At 34.7% G+C, this 16,167-nt stretch overlaps 2 protein-coding genes across 5 annotated transcripts in view; one reads left to right on the top strand and one right to left on the bottom strand.

The window, feature by feature from the left end:
• Positions 1-6,837, top strand: part of LOC134529065 (dihydropyrimidine dehydrogenase [NADP(+)]) — a 69,869-nt gene extending 63,032 nt beyond the window's left edge. Inside the window, exon 19 of the mRNA XM_063362770.1 lies at positions 92-6,837. Within this exon, the coding sequence (XP_063218840.1) occupies positions 92-149 (58 nt within the window). The 3' untranslated portion in view covers positions 150-6,837. The remainder of the gene's footprint in view (positions 1-91) is intronic.
• The window catches only part of LOC134529066 (dihydropyrimidinase), a 187,795-nt gene continuing 178,445 nt past the window's right edge, over positions 6,818-16,167 (bottom strand). For all 4 annotated transcript variants that reach the window (XM_063362773.1, XM_063362771.1, XM_063362772.1 and 1 more), the window contains one exon: positions 6,818-12,042. In XM_063362773.1, coding sequence (XP_063218843.1) covers positions 11,960-12,042 — 83 coding nt within the window. In that variant the 3' untranslated portion in view covers positions 6,818-11,959. The remainder of the gene's footprint in view (positions 12,043-16,167) is intronic.

The following is a 16,167-nucleotide window of genomic DNA, read 5'->3' as shown; positions in this document are numbered from 1 at the left end:
CTCAGTAGATTATTTTTAAAAACTGCACTCAATGTTCAGCTCCAATTATGCTTTGATATAATAATTAATACTTTTGTTTGTTTCATTTCAGCATGGTTCCGCGCACCACACCTCATTTTGTTGACCGAGGATTTGTAAGAGTTTATTAAACTTATAGATATTTACACAGGCTATATTTCTTACTATTTTAAATGACTAATGTTTTAAAATGTGTTTATTGATATCTTGATCACAAAAAAAAATTTGTTTCGTTCTCATTTTGTCTTAGAATGGCAGCTAAAGCTAATTAATTTTAATGCTAAGTATTTAACAACTTGGAAACAAAAAAAATTGTTTTTATTTAATTTTCTTTTGTAACTTCAAGACCATTTATTATAACTAAATACAAAGTCTGGAATTCTTAAATTTTAATACAACAATTGGGTACGCAAAATGAGTTATATTTGGAATCAGATACCTGGTAATACACAATTATAATTTTATACTAGGAGAAAGAATTGTTTAGAGTAATGTTTAAAAACCTGAAAAATTTCATAGGAATTATTTTAAAGTGTTTCAGCCAAAATATTTTACCAAACACAGGTTTTGCTGTAGGTACTAATTGAGTTATGCTATAATTCAGACTCTTAAGTTTCTTAAAAGGAACTACTTTTTTCTTAATTTGTTTTTGTTTTGAGAAAAATGGTTGCCACCATTTAAGCATGCATTATTATGACCAAAAAATGTTTTATAAATGTTCATCAGTTGTATTCATGTTTAACAAAGAACACTTTGGAAAAAATGTTCTTTGTAGTTTTTGTTTGAATTGTAAGTACCTACCATCTAGTGCAAGGAACCTTAATGATCCCATTTTTTTGTACAAGGGTCAATTCTAAGGCTATGCCTTCTGCTCTCAACATAACTTCCCCCCTTGCCAACCCCGAAAATCCTAAAAAAAAGTTAATTCCCATCAACAATAGGAAAGAATTTGAAATCAAACAGCAGGCAAAGTGGTTCTATTCCCCCCCCCCCCCCTTTTTCACCCCTCTTCTCATTTTTTCACACTCAAAATAAAATTCTGCTGACTTATGAAATTGCTAAAAAAATTTAATACACACCCTGAAAAAATCTGTACTTACATTAAAGAACACAACTCCTTATCAATGACATTGAAGTTTTTGAAACAGAGACAAGACATTGAATTAGGATACAATAGGATGTGATCAACAAGATACGATGGATTATGAACCCATCAGTAAGATATGGTAGGATGCAATCCCATCAGTAGGCTACAACTGAAAGGATACGATGGATACGATCCCATCAGTAGGATATGGTAAGATACAATCTGATCAGGATACGATCTAAAGGATACGGTGGGATATGATCCCATCAGCAGGATATGATTGTCAGGATATGGTGAGATACAACCCCATCAGCAGGATAAGATTGACAGGATACTGTAGGATACGATACCACCAGTAGGATATGATCGTACGGTACAGTAGGATACGATCCTATCAGTAGGATATGATTAGTAGGGAGTAGGGTACGATCACAGGATACGATAGGATCCAACACCATATGGGTACAATGGTGCCATTTGCATTTGACTCAAACTGATTTCAGTTTTATTTTGCATGAACTTGTCCTGATTACTGGAATGAGATTATTATTACTGTCTATTTTGTTAGTCATTGGTGTGATTTTTACATCTTAATTTAGGATTTGTATACCGAGAACTCATCATTGGAATATTATGTTGGTTATCTATTCACTCTCTGAAGTGGTATCAGTCTGTGTTGTATGAGTGTGAAATATAGTACATAGTGAATATATAGTGTAGTGTAGTGTCGTGTCACCTTCCTTACCTTTGGTTGTATTTTGTCTTACTACCTTTCATCATCACCATATATGTGTCGGTACTGTGGCATTTTGTTCACTAAAACCAACAATGCTCGATGTCACAAGAAAGGCAATTATGCAAAGAGCCAATGGTAAGTTGTGGCAAGCACGGTTTTCAGTTTGGACGAAGGGATAATGTTAAAAAATACCTCAAAACCTGCAAAGGTACGCTTTATTTGTCTACTGAGAAAAAGTCAGTGTTTGAGCTGAATGTACATATGTGTAAGTGGTATTAATCAGCACACTTGGACATCTGCATCGTCCACCTTGAAATTTAATAAGATACCAGCATTGAAGAAACGAAAACAAGTTATCGTACTACAGGAAGAAAATGATGGCAAGTTTTTTAAGATGAGTCATGAAGGATTTCACCTTCCTACATAATTCTCTGATGGATTGTCTGTTATGAAAGTTGAATGATTAAATAATAATGGAAACCATGACAACAACAGCTTAACAGAAAATGAGAACAATATAGAAGAATTTGAAGTGGTCAAGACCAAAAATATGGAAAAGACGTGATAAAATATATGAAAATGACTGTGCTCATGTTAATGACGCTGATTACGATGATGACTGTGACTTTGAGGCCGGCAATAAAACAGAAGACTTCATATATATAATAAATATTAATAATATTTTACATGAAAGGAAAATGACAACTGCCTCAGAGATTGATTGCACGTCACGGGAATATCCTTGCATACTGGTCGACAGGTTAAGGCATCTACAGTAGAATCTCGTTATAGCGAGCACGGTAATAGCGAGAACACGGCTATAACGAGGTATTTTTGAGGAATTTACGGCGTGATCGCTTGAAGCGCGCTTTTGTTATTTGTCTGCTTTATCTCCACCCCTCTCGCTCGCCACTAGACATCTTGCCGTTGACGCCTGTCACATTCTTCAGCCGTGCAGTCGCCACCTAAGTGCGTGGCTTAAAAATAGAATCCCATCCTTTCTTTCTTTTATCAAACTTCCGTTAGTTATCTGTGCCGTGTGTAGACAAAGTTTGAGATTGGAACAGAAACAACGTAAGAAAGTATTTTTTACAAATTAGAAATATGTATGTTTTTGTTTTTATAATCGCGTATTTTCACGTTTTTTGTTGTTGTTATCTTAAAAGAGATAATATTAAAAAGCCGCTCTAATGAGATTTAATTGTTTCTTGGTTAACAAAAACTATTAATTATCAAATATTGTTAATTGTTTATATTCTATTTATTATTATTTACGCGACGTCATACTGTATGCGTACACAATACGACTGGATTCGTTGCTGCAACATAACATAGCATGTTATGCGATATCAAAAGTAACGAGTAACGTAACGATAGTAATGAGTACTAATTGTTATAGTAACGAATACATACGGGTACACATTTTTTTCGTTACTTTTACACCTCTAGTAGGCACTACCGTATTTATTTCCGAATCGCTAGGACAGTTTTCTTGTAACTTTTGTTTCGGTCAGTTTTTGGGGTATCTGTCCGGGAAAGGGGTGGTGAAGGTTTGAGTTTAATCCCAAATTTATTTTCTGAAACAGTTGACAGGTTTCTTTAAATGAAAAAAGTATAGTTTTCCAGCGACTATTACGTTTGAGGCGTACGTGCGTTGCAGCAGCCGCACTCCTGCTTTTTTGTAAGGAATTAAATCGTCGCGCTACACTAGCACCACCTGTTCAACATCCCGAACCAACATGGCCGCCAGCAGACAGCCCGCGTCGACGATAGATAGCAGGACAACGCCGCGTCGGCCGCGGGCTGAGATGCTATACTTACGTGGCTTGGTAGGGTATTCTGGTTATTTTGACGCAATCGGTGATCGCATCCATACTTATGGGGTATCGTTTTAAAGAGAATTCACACATCTGCTCACAGAACTTAAGATTTCGTTAATATAACCTGTTATTTTCCAATTATACAGGTTTAAACACAATTTTTATGCTATTTTTTGTTAATTTTTATTTTTTGGGGGCCAATATATGTCCAATTCGGTTATAGCGAGGACACGGTTATAGCGAGGATAAAACCCGGAACCGTGACACCTTGCTATAACGGGACTCTAGTGTACTTGTTTTGTAAAATACTGAAAATTTATTCATCACCAAAGAAATATAGACTATACTTCGTGAACTAATTAGTGCAGCTACAATCAATAACAACATGTTTTACCTATATGTGTACAAAAAGTGAAAAAACAAATATTTTTTTTTATTTTTAAAAAAAAATATTTTGTTATTTTTTTTTGCACTCTTAATTTCTAACCAAGATTTAGTTCTCATAATACAACTTCTAACTTAAACATGTAAAAAATATTGTAATTAATGACCAGTGTTGTTAAGTAACGAATTACAAGTAATCGGATTACTTGTAACGATTACTTTTCAAGTAATTTATACTTGTAACGAATTACATTTAAAAAATGTAATTCGTACTTGTAATCGGAATACATAACATTAATTGTAATCGATACATTAAGGTAATCGATACTTTATATTTACTTGCCGTTACTTTTATTCTCGGAACGTATAATGAATGCAATTAAGAACAAGAACAACATACATTTTTGTATTAGTAAAGTTTATAATTTTACGCTTGTAGTGCTACGATCGTATGCACTACATCTATGATCAAAAATGACAAAGCACAGAAGTGGCTTGTCAGGTTCTATATATCTTTGCCTTCTTGTCTTCACTTTGTTAACTTGTGTTGTGTCTACTACTCGCAAACGCATCGCAATCATGGATGGTATAGGTAACCGAAGTGATACTGCGACAAATTCAAATGCTGAAGAAGTCGTTAATAATGAGCGTCTTTTTAGTGTTGGTAAAGATGTTTTTGCCATCTAGAGAGGGAATCTATCTGATGAGAATTTTAAAATGCAATTGTTTTGTAAGGTCAATTCCAAAATTTAAAGAGTGTTACTTTTATTACAGGTAGCTACTTGTATGAAGTCTTTTGATGTTATTCAAGCAAGTTTGTCCTCAAATTTTATTCATTTAACTAAAGATAATAAATTTAATCATTAGATAAAATCATTTTTTTAACAAAACATATATGTATGTATGTTTATTAATGTAACAGTGTGTAAAAAAAATGAATCGTAAGTCAGTTTTAAAATGGTAGCGGAAAGTAATTGTAATTGTAATTTTACTGATTACTTCTATGTTAAGTAATTTTTACTTGTAATTAGTTACATTGTCACCACAGTAATTGTAATTGAGCCCAATTACTTTTTCCGAGTACTTTTAACAACACTGTTAATGACTAACAAAATGGAGAGTAAAAATAAAGCCATTCCAACAATCAGGACCAAATCGAGCAAAATGCAATTGAAATGTAGATGGAGCCATTTCAGCCAGATGGAGCAAAATGCAATTTGAGCCATTGAAACTAGATGCTTCCGTATCCTACCGTAAGGGATCGTATGCAACTGATGGGGTCATATCCTATTGATAGGATCATATCCTATCGTATCCTACCTAGTTGAATGTTCGTCCACATGTGCGTCCTTTTCGTTAAATGTGCCTACTGAAGTCTGTAGTAGGGACTGAATATTTAATGGTTCAAAACATCTTGGTCTTGTAGTACGCGTAAAACATTTTTCAGTGTTTCTCGGTCCTATAGTAATGCTTATTTGGTCCATTTGCTTGTAATATATTACATTCATATGGTAGGTCTGACAGTAAGGAGACTCGTGCGTGCATGCAAGAAGATACCTTTAATCTGAGAGATTATTATTTTTTGATTTGTGGCTGTATATGTGCACAAACTATGTGCAGGAAAAGTGAAATGTGAAAAACGTTATTCGAATCTCCATCGTCATATTTCTTTTTTTTTCTTTTTTCATTTCAACAAGAAAAACAATTTTACAATACATTGTGTTAAAATTAAAAGTAGCCTGATTAAATGTTTAAAATTGCTGTGATCCTTTCAATGGAGAAATTTGTAAAATTGATTTTGTTATTAAAAAATATCCAGTTTGAAATAGACATAAATTAACTGAGCTAACCGTATCACAACATTATTGAACATGTTATTCTTATCTTGGGCATCAAACGTCTTGGTGACGTGTCAGCACACGGCGAGGCATAACGAGAGGATCATTACACACTATCACATTTATTTCATGCACACATATGTATAGATCTTAAGTTTAGGGGCAGGCATTTTTCGCGAAAAAACCTGAACCTCTACTAGACTGCAACAAGGTATACTCGCACCAGCGGTTTCTTCCGTGTGATTGGCGGCCGTCTGCGAGAGAAGTCGTCGCCTTGTTTGACCGAGCCACTCAGGACACGTTTGATTCCGCACTGACTTCATGTGATTGGTGTTGTTACAATCGACATGTACCTGAAAGAAACTAACCCAATCACAGAACACAGACGGTGCTACATTGTTTTGACTTTCAGCTAGTCTCGGAATCTTTTCGCGAAATATGCATGCCCCTACTTAAGTTACAGCTAAGTAATGTGTGTGAGAGTAAAGATATTTATATACTATTTTTATTTCATGAAATAAAATGTTTAGTAATCCTTAGAGGTAATTTTTAAGGAATGTTCAATAACACTTCACATTTGTGAGGATGGATTCAAGTAATATTTTTCATCGTGTTCGGGACGGCATGTGGGAGACACCATTCGCCCCTCAAAGCTCGGAGATATGTTTTCTCGGGGAAGTGGTCACTTGGACAAGTGGTCCTTCGAAAAAAAAAAAAAGGAGCTCGGAGAAGTGGTCGCTCGGAAGGGTGGACATTTGGACAAATGATATACACCCGTCATTTACCAGGTTTTCGTGCCCTGTAGTGAAATGACACCTCTGCCAAAACCCATATTACATGTAGCAAACACATTGCACTAAATTAAATTAGTGCAGTAACATTGTACGTGAAATATTCTTAAGTTTAAAGGGTAATGTGTTAAGACAGAAAACTACTATACTTGTACCATTTATTCTTCTTTGTAGTCCATATAGTACAACATCCAGAGAACAAAGTGCTGTCATGCTTTTTAAGATACTGCATACTTACAATTAGAACTCACAGAAATATTTTACATACATCAATTTGTTCTGTAGAAAATGTTTTCCTGTTTAACAAATGAACAGTACATAAGCTCTCATGAATATAATTAATATAGACCACTCCAAACAAGATCTTGTATAGAAATATTATTATACTTTCAATGCAACAAGCAGTTGGTTACAATTTCTTTGGCTCATGCATAAACCACTTGTCTGTAAATACTTTTCTTTAATACACAACAATTAACTATGCTTAAAACTGTTTTAATAAGAAGCCATAAAGTGAAATTTTCATTAAAGCTTTGAAACATATATACTGTGATAATAGGTATATAGTTTCAAATATAGTCTTATATTAAAATGTTACCAATAATAAAAATTTAATATTTTAATGCAACAGATTACAATAACTTCAATGCATCTCCAAACTATGTAAAACAACGTATGTGTAACATATGCACCAAACCTACCTAAAACATAAAAGGTGAAGATTAAAATAACACTACTTCCAGCCACACAAATTACACTGTTAATGTTCAAAGATAGTAGAGAAAGTTTCCCATAAATAAATATGGTTTAGTTTTTAAATTTTAAAAAACAAGTTTAAGTTTTCTTTATAAAAGAGGTTATAACATTTTTGTAATCATACATGAATAGAATTTAATTGAATTTTTCAGTAAGGAAACATATTAAAAATTGGTATATTTTCATATAAAATATATAAATATGATACTTTATGAAAAAAGAAAAAGCATAAGTATTAATTTTGGAAAAATTAATTTTACCTCTTTTTTACTAAGGCACGTCTTAGTTTCCCAATTTTGATTGAGTTGTACCATCAAATATTTTAACGTGCTAAGAAAATTATTATAGACACATTATTTATTTTAGTTACATATGTAAAAGAAGGAAACATTTTTATGAAACCATTAAAAAAAATTATATTAACTGATTTTGTAACATTTTTACACAAACCCAACAGCAATAAATTTTTACACAAACACTCACAAAACTACATAAAAAAACTAGCCATAGTTTGTAAGTGATATGCATATGTATTTAAGCATTACCGTCAAATGTATGCACACACATGCTGACCACTATCTCATCAACATTGCTTCAAAGCTCCATAAAAACAATGTTTACAAGTCGGAACTCCAACTTTTTATCATTTGAAGGCCACAAAAACAGACAACTCAGACCATAATTAATAACAATCTTAGAAAAGATATTTTGGCACCACCACAAGAAAAACTAGGCACATGCCAAAACAATGTATTGTAAGTGTTGTTATTTGGGGCATATTATATTGCCTGTAAATACCTCCTGCATAAACATTTAAAAATTTTTAATGATAGTACTACTTAACAAAAACTACATAATTTGTGTACAAGATGGTGACATTTCTAAAGCTCATTTTGTCCACATGTTAGGAACTGTAACTACAAAGAGTAAAGTTTTGAAGCCACTTGTAACAAAGCATGATTCAAATAATGACTTTCAAAATAAAGGAAAAGAAAAATCTTTACTTTCAAGATTATTTGTTTGGTGACTAAGCTTTCCAATGAGATCAAAGATAAGTCCATACCACAATTAAGCATTTCCATGTAGCATTTTTGTAATGTAATTTTTACTAAAAGTTCTACTGTTACAAAAAATGTAATCATATCGCCTTAACCACATTGTATAGCGAAATAACACCAGCAATGAAATGTTGGAAGAAGTACAATAAGTTCCACATGTCGACCGCAAAAGCATCTACAATACTTTCATATATCTTATAGGCTAGGGTACTTTTTTCCCTGAAACATTTACATAAAAGCATTAAGATTGTTGCACGGATTTTGAAAAACAAATTTTTGTTTAAATTTGCCAAACCTTTGTTTTTAAAGAATCACCCAAACTTTTGGGAATAAAATGTAAGACAAATTAATAAAATTTTTTTGCTACAATATTTCAAAAGTCCCTATTTGGAAACAGCTACAGTTTAATTGAACACAAACTGCTCAGAATTCTAATTCATAACATATTGTACCTTATGCACCATTGATTCCCCTGGCACGCTACACATCTATGATTGCTGTAATGCATTCACGATGCGATATTTCAACCTAGAACCCAAGAATGATGCCAATTCCACTTCAAGCCAAGAAGTCCATTTTGGTAGTATCAGAAAGGAAACTAATATCATCAAAAATCGAGGTTATAAAATTGGTGACTGATAGACAGGTTTGGAAATTTATAGACCTGTTGTAGAGCAGTCTCCTGGCAAAGAACTGTGTATCTACTCATAGCATGAAACATGCAGACTGCAAATGCATCCTTATTGTAGGTGAGCACACAGGATGCTCCAGATGAACAATGGAGACTGCTATCAACCAGCCTGACAATTTCAAGATGTCCAATGTCCAGTAACAGACTGATTTTTTGTAATGCTTAAATTAAAATTTTTTTATCTGAGTTATATTTATTTCATCAGAAATTACAGTTACTACAAAATTTTATTTAAGTGATAAAAAAGGGGAAGAAAAAAATTATTAGTAACTTTACTTTTAAATAACAAGCAAATAATATATATGTTTAAAACAAATCAACTCTATTGCTCTACAAAGTTAAGGCAAATTTGATTTTAGCTGTAATTAAATGTAAAAAAATTGAAATTGAAAAGATTTGTATAACAAGTGTAATAGTAGTTTTGTAAATCATATTACAAGTATTTCTGTTTGATAACATACATTTTCATTTAAATTCATTTTTAAAGCACGCCAATTATATAACTATAGGTTTATAATAGATTATAATAGCATTTTATGACTAATTTTTTCAAGCCAACATTCAAATGAGAATGTAGGTATATACTTTGAAAACTGAACCAGAGTGTGGGTTGGGTTAGTGTAAGAGCGTGATAGACTGCACCTGAGACTCACGTTAGCTAGTATACATAAAGGCACCTAGCAAACTCTGACAAAGTCAGATCCACATTACAAGTTTTGTGCGCATTAACATCCTTTGCAATATTTCTTAAATAACATTCTTGTATGTGTACTAAATTTAGATAAAGTAGTACATTCTCCAAAAGCTTTAATGGCGTTCAGTAAGTAACATTATTATTTTTATTAAGAAACTTATTTTTCCTGACAATTATACTATCAACTCTTATCTCAGTTGTGTGATCAGTGAGGTACTAAATTTTTGTAACCATTTTTTAATGTGCAATGCATGCCCTATCCTTGAATTCTATAAAATGGATGAAAATTACATGGAGCATGTAAATGTCATAAGTGAAAAATATTAATAGAGCAGACCATTTTTTTTCTATATTATAGCATTTTACATAATTAATCTGAGGTCCCAAAATGCTAAAGCAAAATAAATTTTCATTGTTTAACACTTTCCTATATTTTGTATCATTCACTGTTTGTATAATAACCGTAATCATAACATCTACACATAAATATTATCAGTAATGTGAATATTTGTACACTAGTAACTTTTTATTGTCTCGACAATTATATTTCAATGAAAAGTACAATAATTTATTTATTAAAATTTAAATTAAATATTTTACATAAAAATGTAATTTTTTTTACTTGTGCTTGTAAATAAAAAGTTATAATTTTTTTTAACTTTTTACACAATGTGCAGTCTGCAAGCTACAACAACTTACCTAAATATCCATTCTTCAGTAGGATCTAAAGTTGAAAACCAATAAAGGATATTTTCAAATCTTCAAATATTTCTTCATTGTACTCTAGCAAAGTTTTATAAAACCTAAGGCTTTGTATTATGTTATAGCAAATGGGCTTTTGGAAAATTTTACAAATAAACTACTGTTTCAGCATGATGTTCTTTACTGTTTTGTGGTTTTTTGAGAAGCTATATTACTCCCGACAGTGTGTGTGTCGCTTCACTTTCTATGAATACTGGACATTGTTCAAACTGTAGCCTATTTCCATTGCAGAAATAACACACAGTGCTTTTTGTCAAGTGGCATTTTCAAGGTACCTACCCTAACCTTGTATCAAGACTTTAGGGGCTTTATTTGTAAAAATACCCACACTGAGTTTCATCAAATTAACTTGACTATTAAAATGCAAGCATGAGAGATAATATAGGTACTTCTCTTTGCTAAAAAAAGATATTATTTTTGCTATGATTTACTTAAAAACCAACAAAATAAGAAAAAAATTGTTAATTATCAGTTTACATTTAATGCAGGACAAGTAGCAGAAACTATTGTGCAGGATGTGGCAAAATTAATATGTAATTTGAGAAAAACTCTGTATTTTGGTTTTATATTTTGGTGAGAGAGCTGTTGCATTGTTATTGGTATTAGCTGGTAAGTGATATTTAACATGTACGAGAAACATAATATAATGAATGACAAACAAAATTACGTCATACTGACAGTTTCGCAAACTTAAACCCTGTGCAATAACATAGTCTGCATGTTGTAATCTCCCATCAACCTTGGCTAGCAACGAACAAATGGCAATGACAGATGGTCCCACTATGGCAGCCACCTTGCGTAAAGCTAACAGAACAACTATTACGTTACACTAAAACAACTAATGTGTATTTGTACACTCAAGTTTGTATCAGGAAATGCTTACTACATCATAGAGCAAAGATTATCAAAATCTTGTTATGTCACAGCAACTCTCACTTCACTTACAACTAGTTATCATACAAACCACATAAAACTATTTCAACTATTTAAATACAAACTTCAGTTAAATATTTGCTTCAAGTTTTCAATAAACAATTACACCAGAAAATAAGTCACTGTAACCATTTCCATTCAGTGCCAGATGTAACTCGCCTTGTACAACTATGAAATTTTCATCATAAGAAAAATTCACTTCAGAGCTACAGGTTGTATAACATCCTAAAAAAATTCAAAAAGTTTTTGTCCAAAAATTTCTTTTAAATGCTGTTTTGCTAATATTTTTTGAATACCCAGGCAACCTGATGTAAAGCTTAAGCATATCTGATAGCAACAGGTCAAATCCCTTGTGTCCACACTTGAAACACTTGATGGTAAACTTGCAAGTTTACCAAAAACCTCCTGACGACTGCCCTCCTGGTGGGTTCTTCACTCTGATGCAAGACCTTGGGGCGCTGTCGTCAAGTTCAACTAAAACAAATTTCGTTAAGGGTAACTTACACCCACAACAGAAACATTTTTACATAAAACATAACGAACATAGTCTGTCAGAGGAACATAAAAGTTTCTGGCAGTTTGCAAGATACTACGTGCATCAATATGCTATGATTAAATGAAAAAAGTTCATTTTTTTCTTTTCTTTTCAGAATCGTCACTTAGCTGGTTTTGAAATTAAATTCAAATTGATGCAAAATCAAGCTGTGTGTGTTACAGTAAAAGTAGGATAGTTGGCAAGCTTAAGGAACCATGAGAAACATTTGACGTCATTGGAGGTACTGCTCTAAGTACTTACAGCCCGACACGACTTGTTACTTTCCAGAGCGGACAAGTCTGCTTTTATGCTGCAGCGTGCTTCATTTTATGCAGGACGTTGGCACAGAATTCTGAACGAAAATATTTTATACCTTTCCCTACACTCAGGGCTTTGTATTTCTCCACAGAGGACTCCAATGCATGCAGTTTTCTTTAATTTATGTTATAGATGGTGGAGTGTTTGCACACAAGCCAGCGAGGACTGCCAATGTTACCGCCTGAGTATACTAACTACCCTTTCAATGATTAAGTTTTATAAGCTTAATATATGTAGTGTAAGGTTATAGCAGTGTTGTATACTATGACCGAGGAGTATGTTAATTTTTTTTAATGATTTGGTGTACGTTGTTACGGTGCCACTCGTGGCGGCACCTCTTGATACGGGGGCCGTAGTCTCTGATATTTAATGACTGAATTTTACTGCGTGCTCGGGTTTTATGGGCGCCACCGTGCCACGTGCACGGACCGATGTGAGACTCTTTCTCTCTTTCTCAGGGTCGTGACATCGCCCATGTGAGGCGTGATTTTAATTTCCCCCTGAATACACCTAGCACGAATCCCTGCCCGCTCTCAGCATCGGGCACGCTATTATTACGCAGTGGGCTCTCAGGCGTCCCACACGCCGTCACACTCCACGTGGTTAAACAGATTTAAATAAGAAAATAATACATTTGATTTACACACCTGATTTATTCGGCGGATACAACTTACACGATTGAAACTGTTTAAAACGCCCGCGGCACGAATCGGTTTAGGTGTGAAGACCCCCACGTGGTCACATCTTACATTACGTATTATGAAAGAGAAAAGACCGTTGCTGGTCGTAAGACAATTAGTTATACAGTCCCCCGACCGAGAGGAGCTCCAAGGACGAAAAGAAAACAATTTATACGGAATTAAATTGAAACAGAATTACTTGGCGGTGAAACAAGCGGTGAGGTCCCCGGAGTGCTGAAGCATCTACTCTTGGTCGTTGATGGCGGCGGACTGGGCTGAGATCATGGCTCGCTCGACTAACATGGCGTCCTCCCGCCGAAACAATTGCAGTTAAAAGATATTTGCGAATTCGTGCCACGGGAAACTAAATTAACATGACAAGAATGATTTAAAAATTACGTGACAATTTTTGAATAAAGAGAAAAGATTGTACAAATTATAATTATTAAGATTTAAATTTAATTATTGTCTGGCTTCGGGTTTCCTCGGGAATATCCGGAAACGCTATTTTATTTTGATACATTATTTTAATTAAAAGTACATAAAACCCTCCCGGCCAATCTGCCGTCACCTTGCACTTAGGGAATATAAAAACAAATAACATAATTATATTTACTTATGTTTTAGGGGTACGGCGCACTGACTCGACAGCGCCCTCTTGCCGGGCGAACACACACACACGCACACGTACCCACGGGTAGGCGGGAGGTTTGAATGAAGGGTGGGTGGTGTTTGGGCGGTGGCATATCGGACTTAAAAGGGGCCGCAGGCCCGGACAATGTCAACGTCTCTAAAGAATTTCAATGCATGTGATGGTCGCCAACACTAAACATCACGCACTGATATGGTACATCAGACTACCTGCCACCTCCTCTTCCTTTTCAACATGTCTTCTACAGACACCATTCTCTGCACATCCCCGCGGCTTCAGTCGTCGAATTAAAATATTGGGAGCTCTGGCTGTATCGTTACGTATTCATAAAGCTTAAAACTTTTCAATTGTTCCCAGGACCTACCCATGGCAGGTAGACTGCTTAGATAAACAATTATTTTATCGCTGGTTGAACTTAATATTTGCCCGACATCATGTGTGGTCTGAGTCTCAACCTCAACTGATTAAGTCCCTCCTGCCTTTTCGCAGTTACAAATTCATCTGAATAGAGCGTTTTGGCCGTTGACAATGAAGTTGATAGTCGGGTATCCTGAGAGACTAGCTGACTCACAAGAGGGGTGGGGAACATGCCTAGCAGCCAGGTGGGTGGCGTCGGGGAAGCCTTCTTTTCACAGACGAGAGAGCCAAATGCCCGATCGTGCATCTTCGGTTTTTTTATGTAGGTTAGGTTAGCTACATTATAAATACGGTACTTTAAAACATTGTGGACGGTTGATTTGGTTAGGATAGCTACATTAAAGATGCTGTGAAATCATGTAAACGGTTTCCTAGCCCTGGATAGCTACATATTAAAGTTATTTGCTAAGCAACCATAAAATGATTTTACAGTATTTTTAATGTAGCTATTCTTACCTAATATAACCAACCATCCACAATGTTTTAAAGTATTTATAATATAGCTAACCTATCCTGATCGACCGCAAAATTTAATGCCACACCGGTTTATACAATGAGATAGAACGGGGAAAAAAAAAAGCGAGCATGAACTTCAGGCTCTCTCGTCTGTGAAATGAAGGCTTCCCGTGGCGTCAGCCCTTTGCGGAGTCTCAACGCAGCCGTCTTACACAAAGCAACCTTATTGTCTAAAACAACCAATGCTAGGCCACTGTCAAATATGTTAAATCATGCAGTATGTGTCAACATTTCTCTAATAGGTATCAATACAGGAATATTATTATTTAAAACAGTAAAATATTTTGGTTGTAGAAACTCTCCCAGCTTATTGAACGCACAATAGGCCTGTGCACATCCTGAGATTGGCTCTTCTGAAAGATGTAGCGGTGCTGATCTGGTGCAGTTTACTTTCTGTGCTAACTTGCTTATTTATTGCTCATATCTTCCCCACTAGTAGGAGCCGGGTGGTTTGTTTTGAGGATCGGGGCAATTATAAAAATACGTATAGGTACTGTATTTAAACGATTTTCATGGACATGCGCCATTGCTGGATTCAACTGTGAGCACGAAGAATGAACAAGAATCATGAATACACAACAAACAGAAAACAGGCCAAAATTAGTCGGTGTCAAATTTTAAAGAGTACAAAGTGAATTCTGTGGAAGGAATTAGTCTAAAAAAAATATCACGGCACAGACAAACAGTGGGCTGACAACAATGAGACAATTGAAACAGGAACAGAAAATACAGACAAACAACTGCTTTGGACAATACAGCGACAAACGCATGACACAAAACAAATATTCAGGACTACACAATGACAAAAGTATAGACGAACACAGTAGGCATCTTAAGACAAACAGTTGGAACGTTTTGGGAGCGGACATCTGTTCCTGTTGTCAGGCACAAACAGACTGATAGAGGACACTGGAAAAGACACATACAGGGAATCTGATAAACACAGTTCTGGCATTGAAACTTGTCTGTGGCTGGTTTTACTACTTTGGTGATCATGTTCTTTATTGTGGAATTTGATTTAAAAACTGTTTTTAGTCCATGTTTGTTCCCTAAACATCTTATTTTTCCTGGGAACCCACGGACATACAGAATAACAAATCTACTAATTGGTTTTTCAGCTGTTTCTTGTGGAATGAAGTGAGATGTTGGTTTATGATGTCACGTGGGTAACCCTTTGCTAGGAGTTCATCTTTTAAGTGATTATGATTATCAGGAACTGATTTCTTGTCTGAACAAATTATTTCTGTTTGTCTGTGTCGCCATCATTATGTCGTCCAGAATATTTGTTTAGTTTCATCGCTGGGTTCACCTGTGCGTCGTAGTATTGTCGATTTGTTGTCCAGATTATCTGTTTTGTGTTATCGTTGGGTTCGTCTGTCTGTCGCTGTATTGTCCGAGGTTGTTGCTTGTCTGTATTTACTGTTGCTGTTACAACTGTCTCGTTGTCATCAGTCCACTGTTTGTCTGTGCTGTGATATTTT

Source organism: Bacillus rossius, chromosome 2 (genome assembly GCF_032445375.1).
Source record: "Bacillus rossius redtenbacheri isolate Brsri chromosome 2, Brsri_v3, whole genome shotgun sequence".
In the NCBI taxonomy this organism is placed as follows: Eukaryota; Metazoa; Arthropoda; class Insecta; order Phasmatodea; family Bacillidae; genus Bacillus; species Bacillus rossius.
Note: the sequence above shows the minus strand (reverse complement) of the source record. Positions and strands in the feature narration are given on the sequence as shown.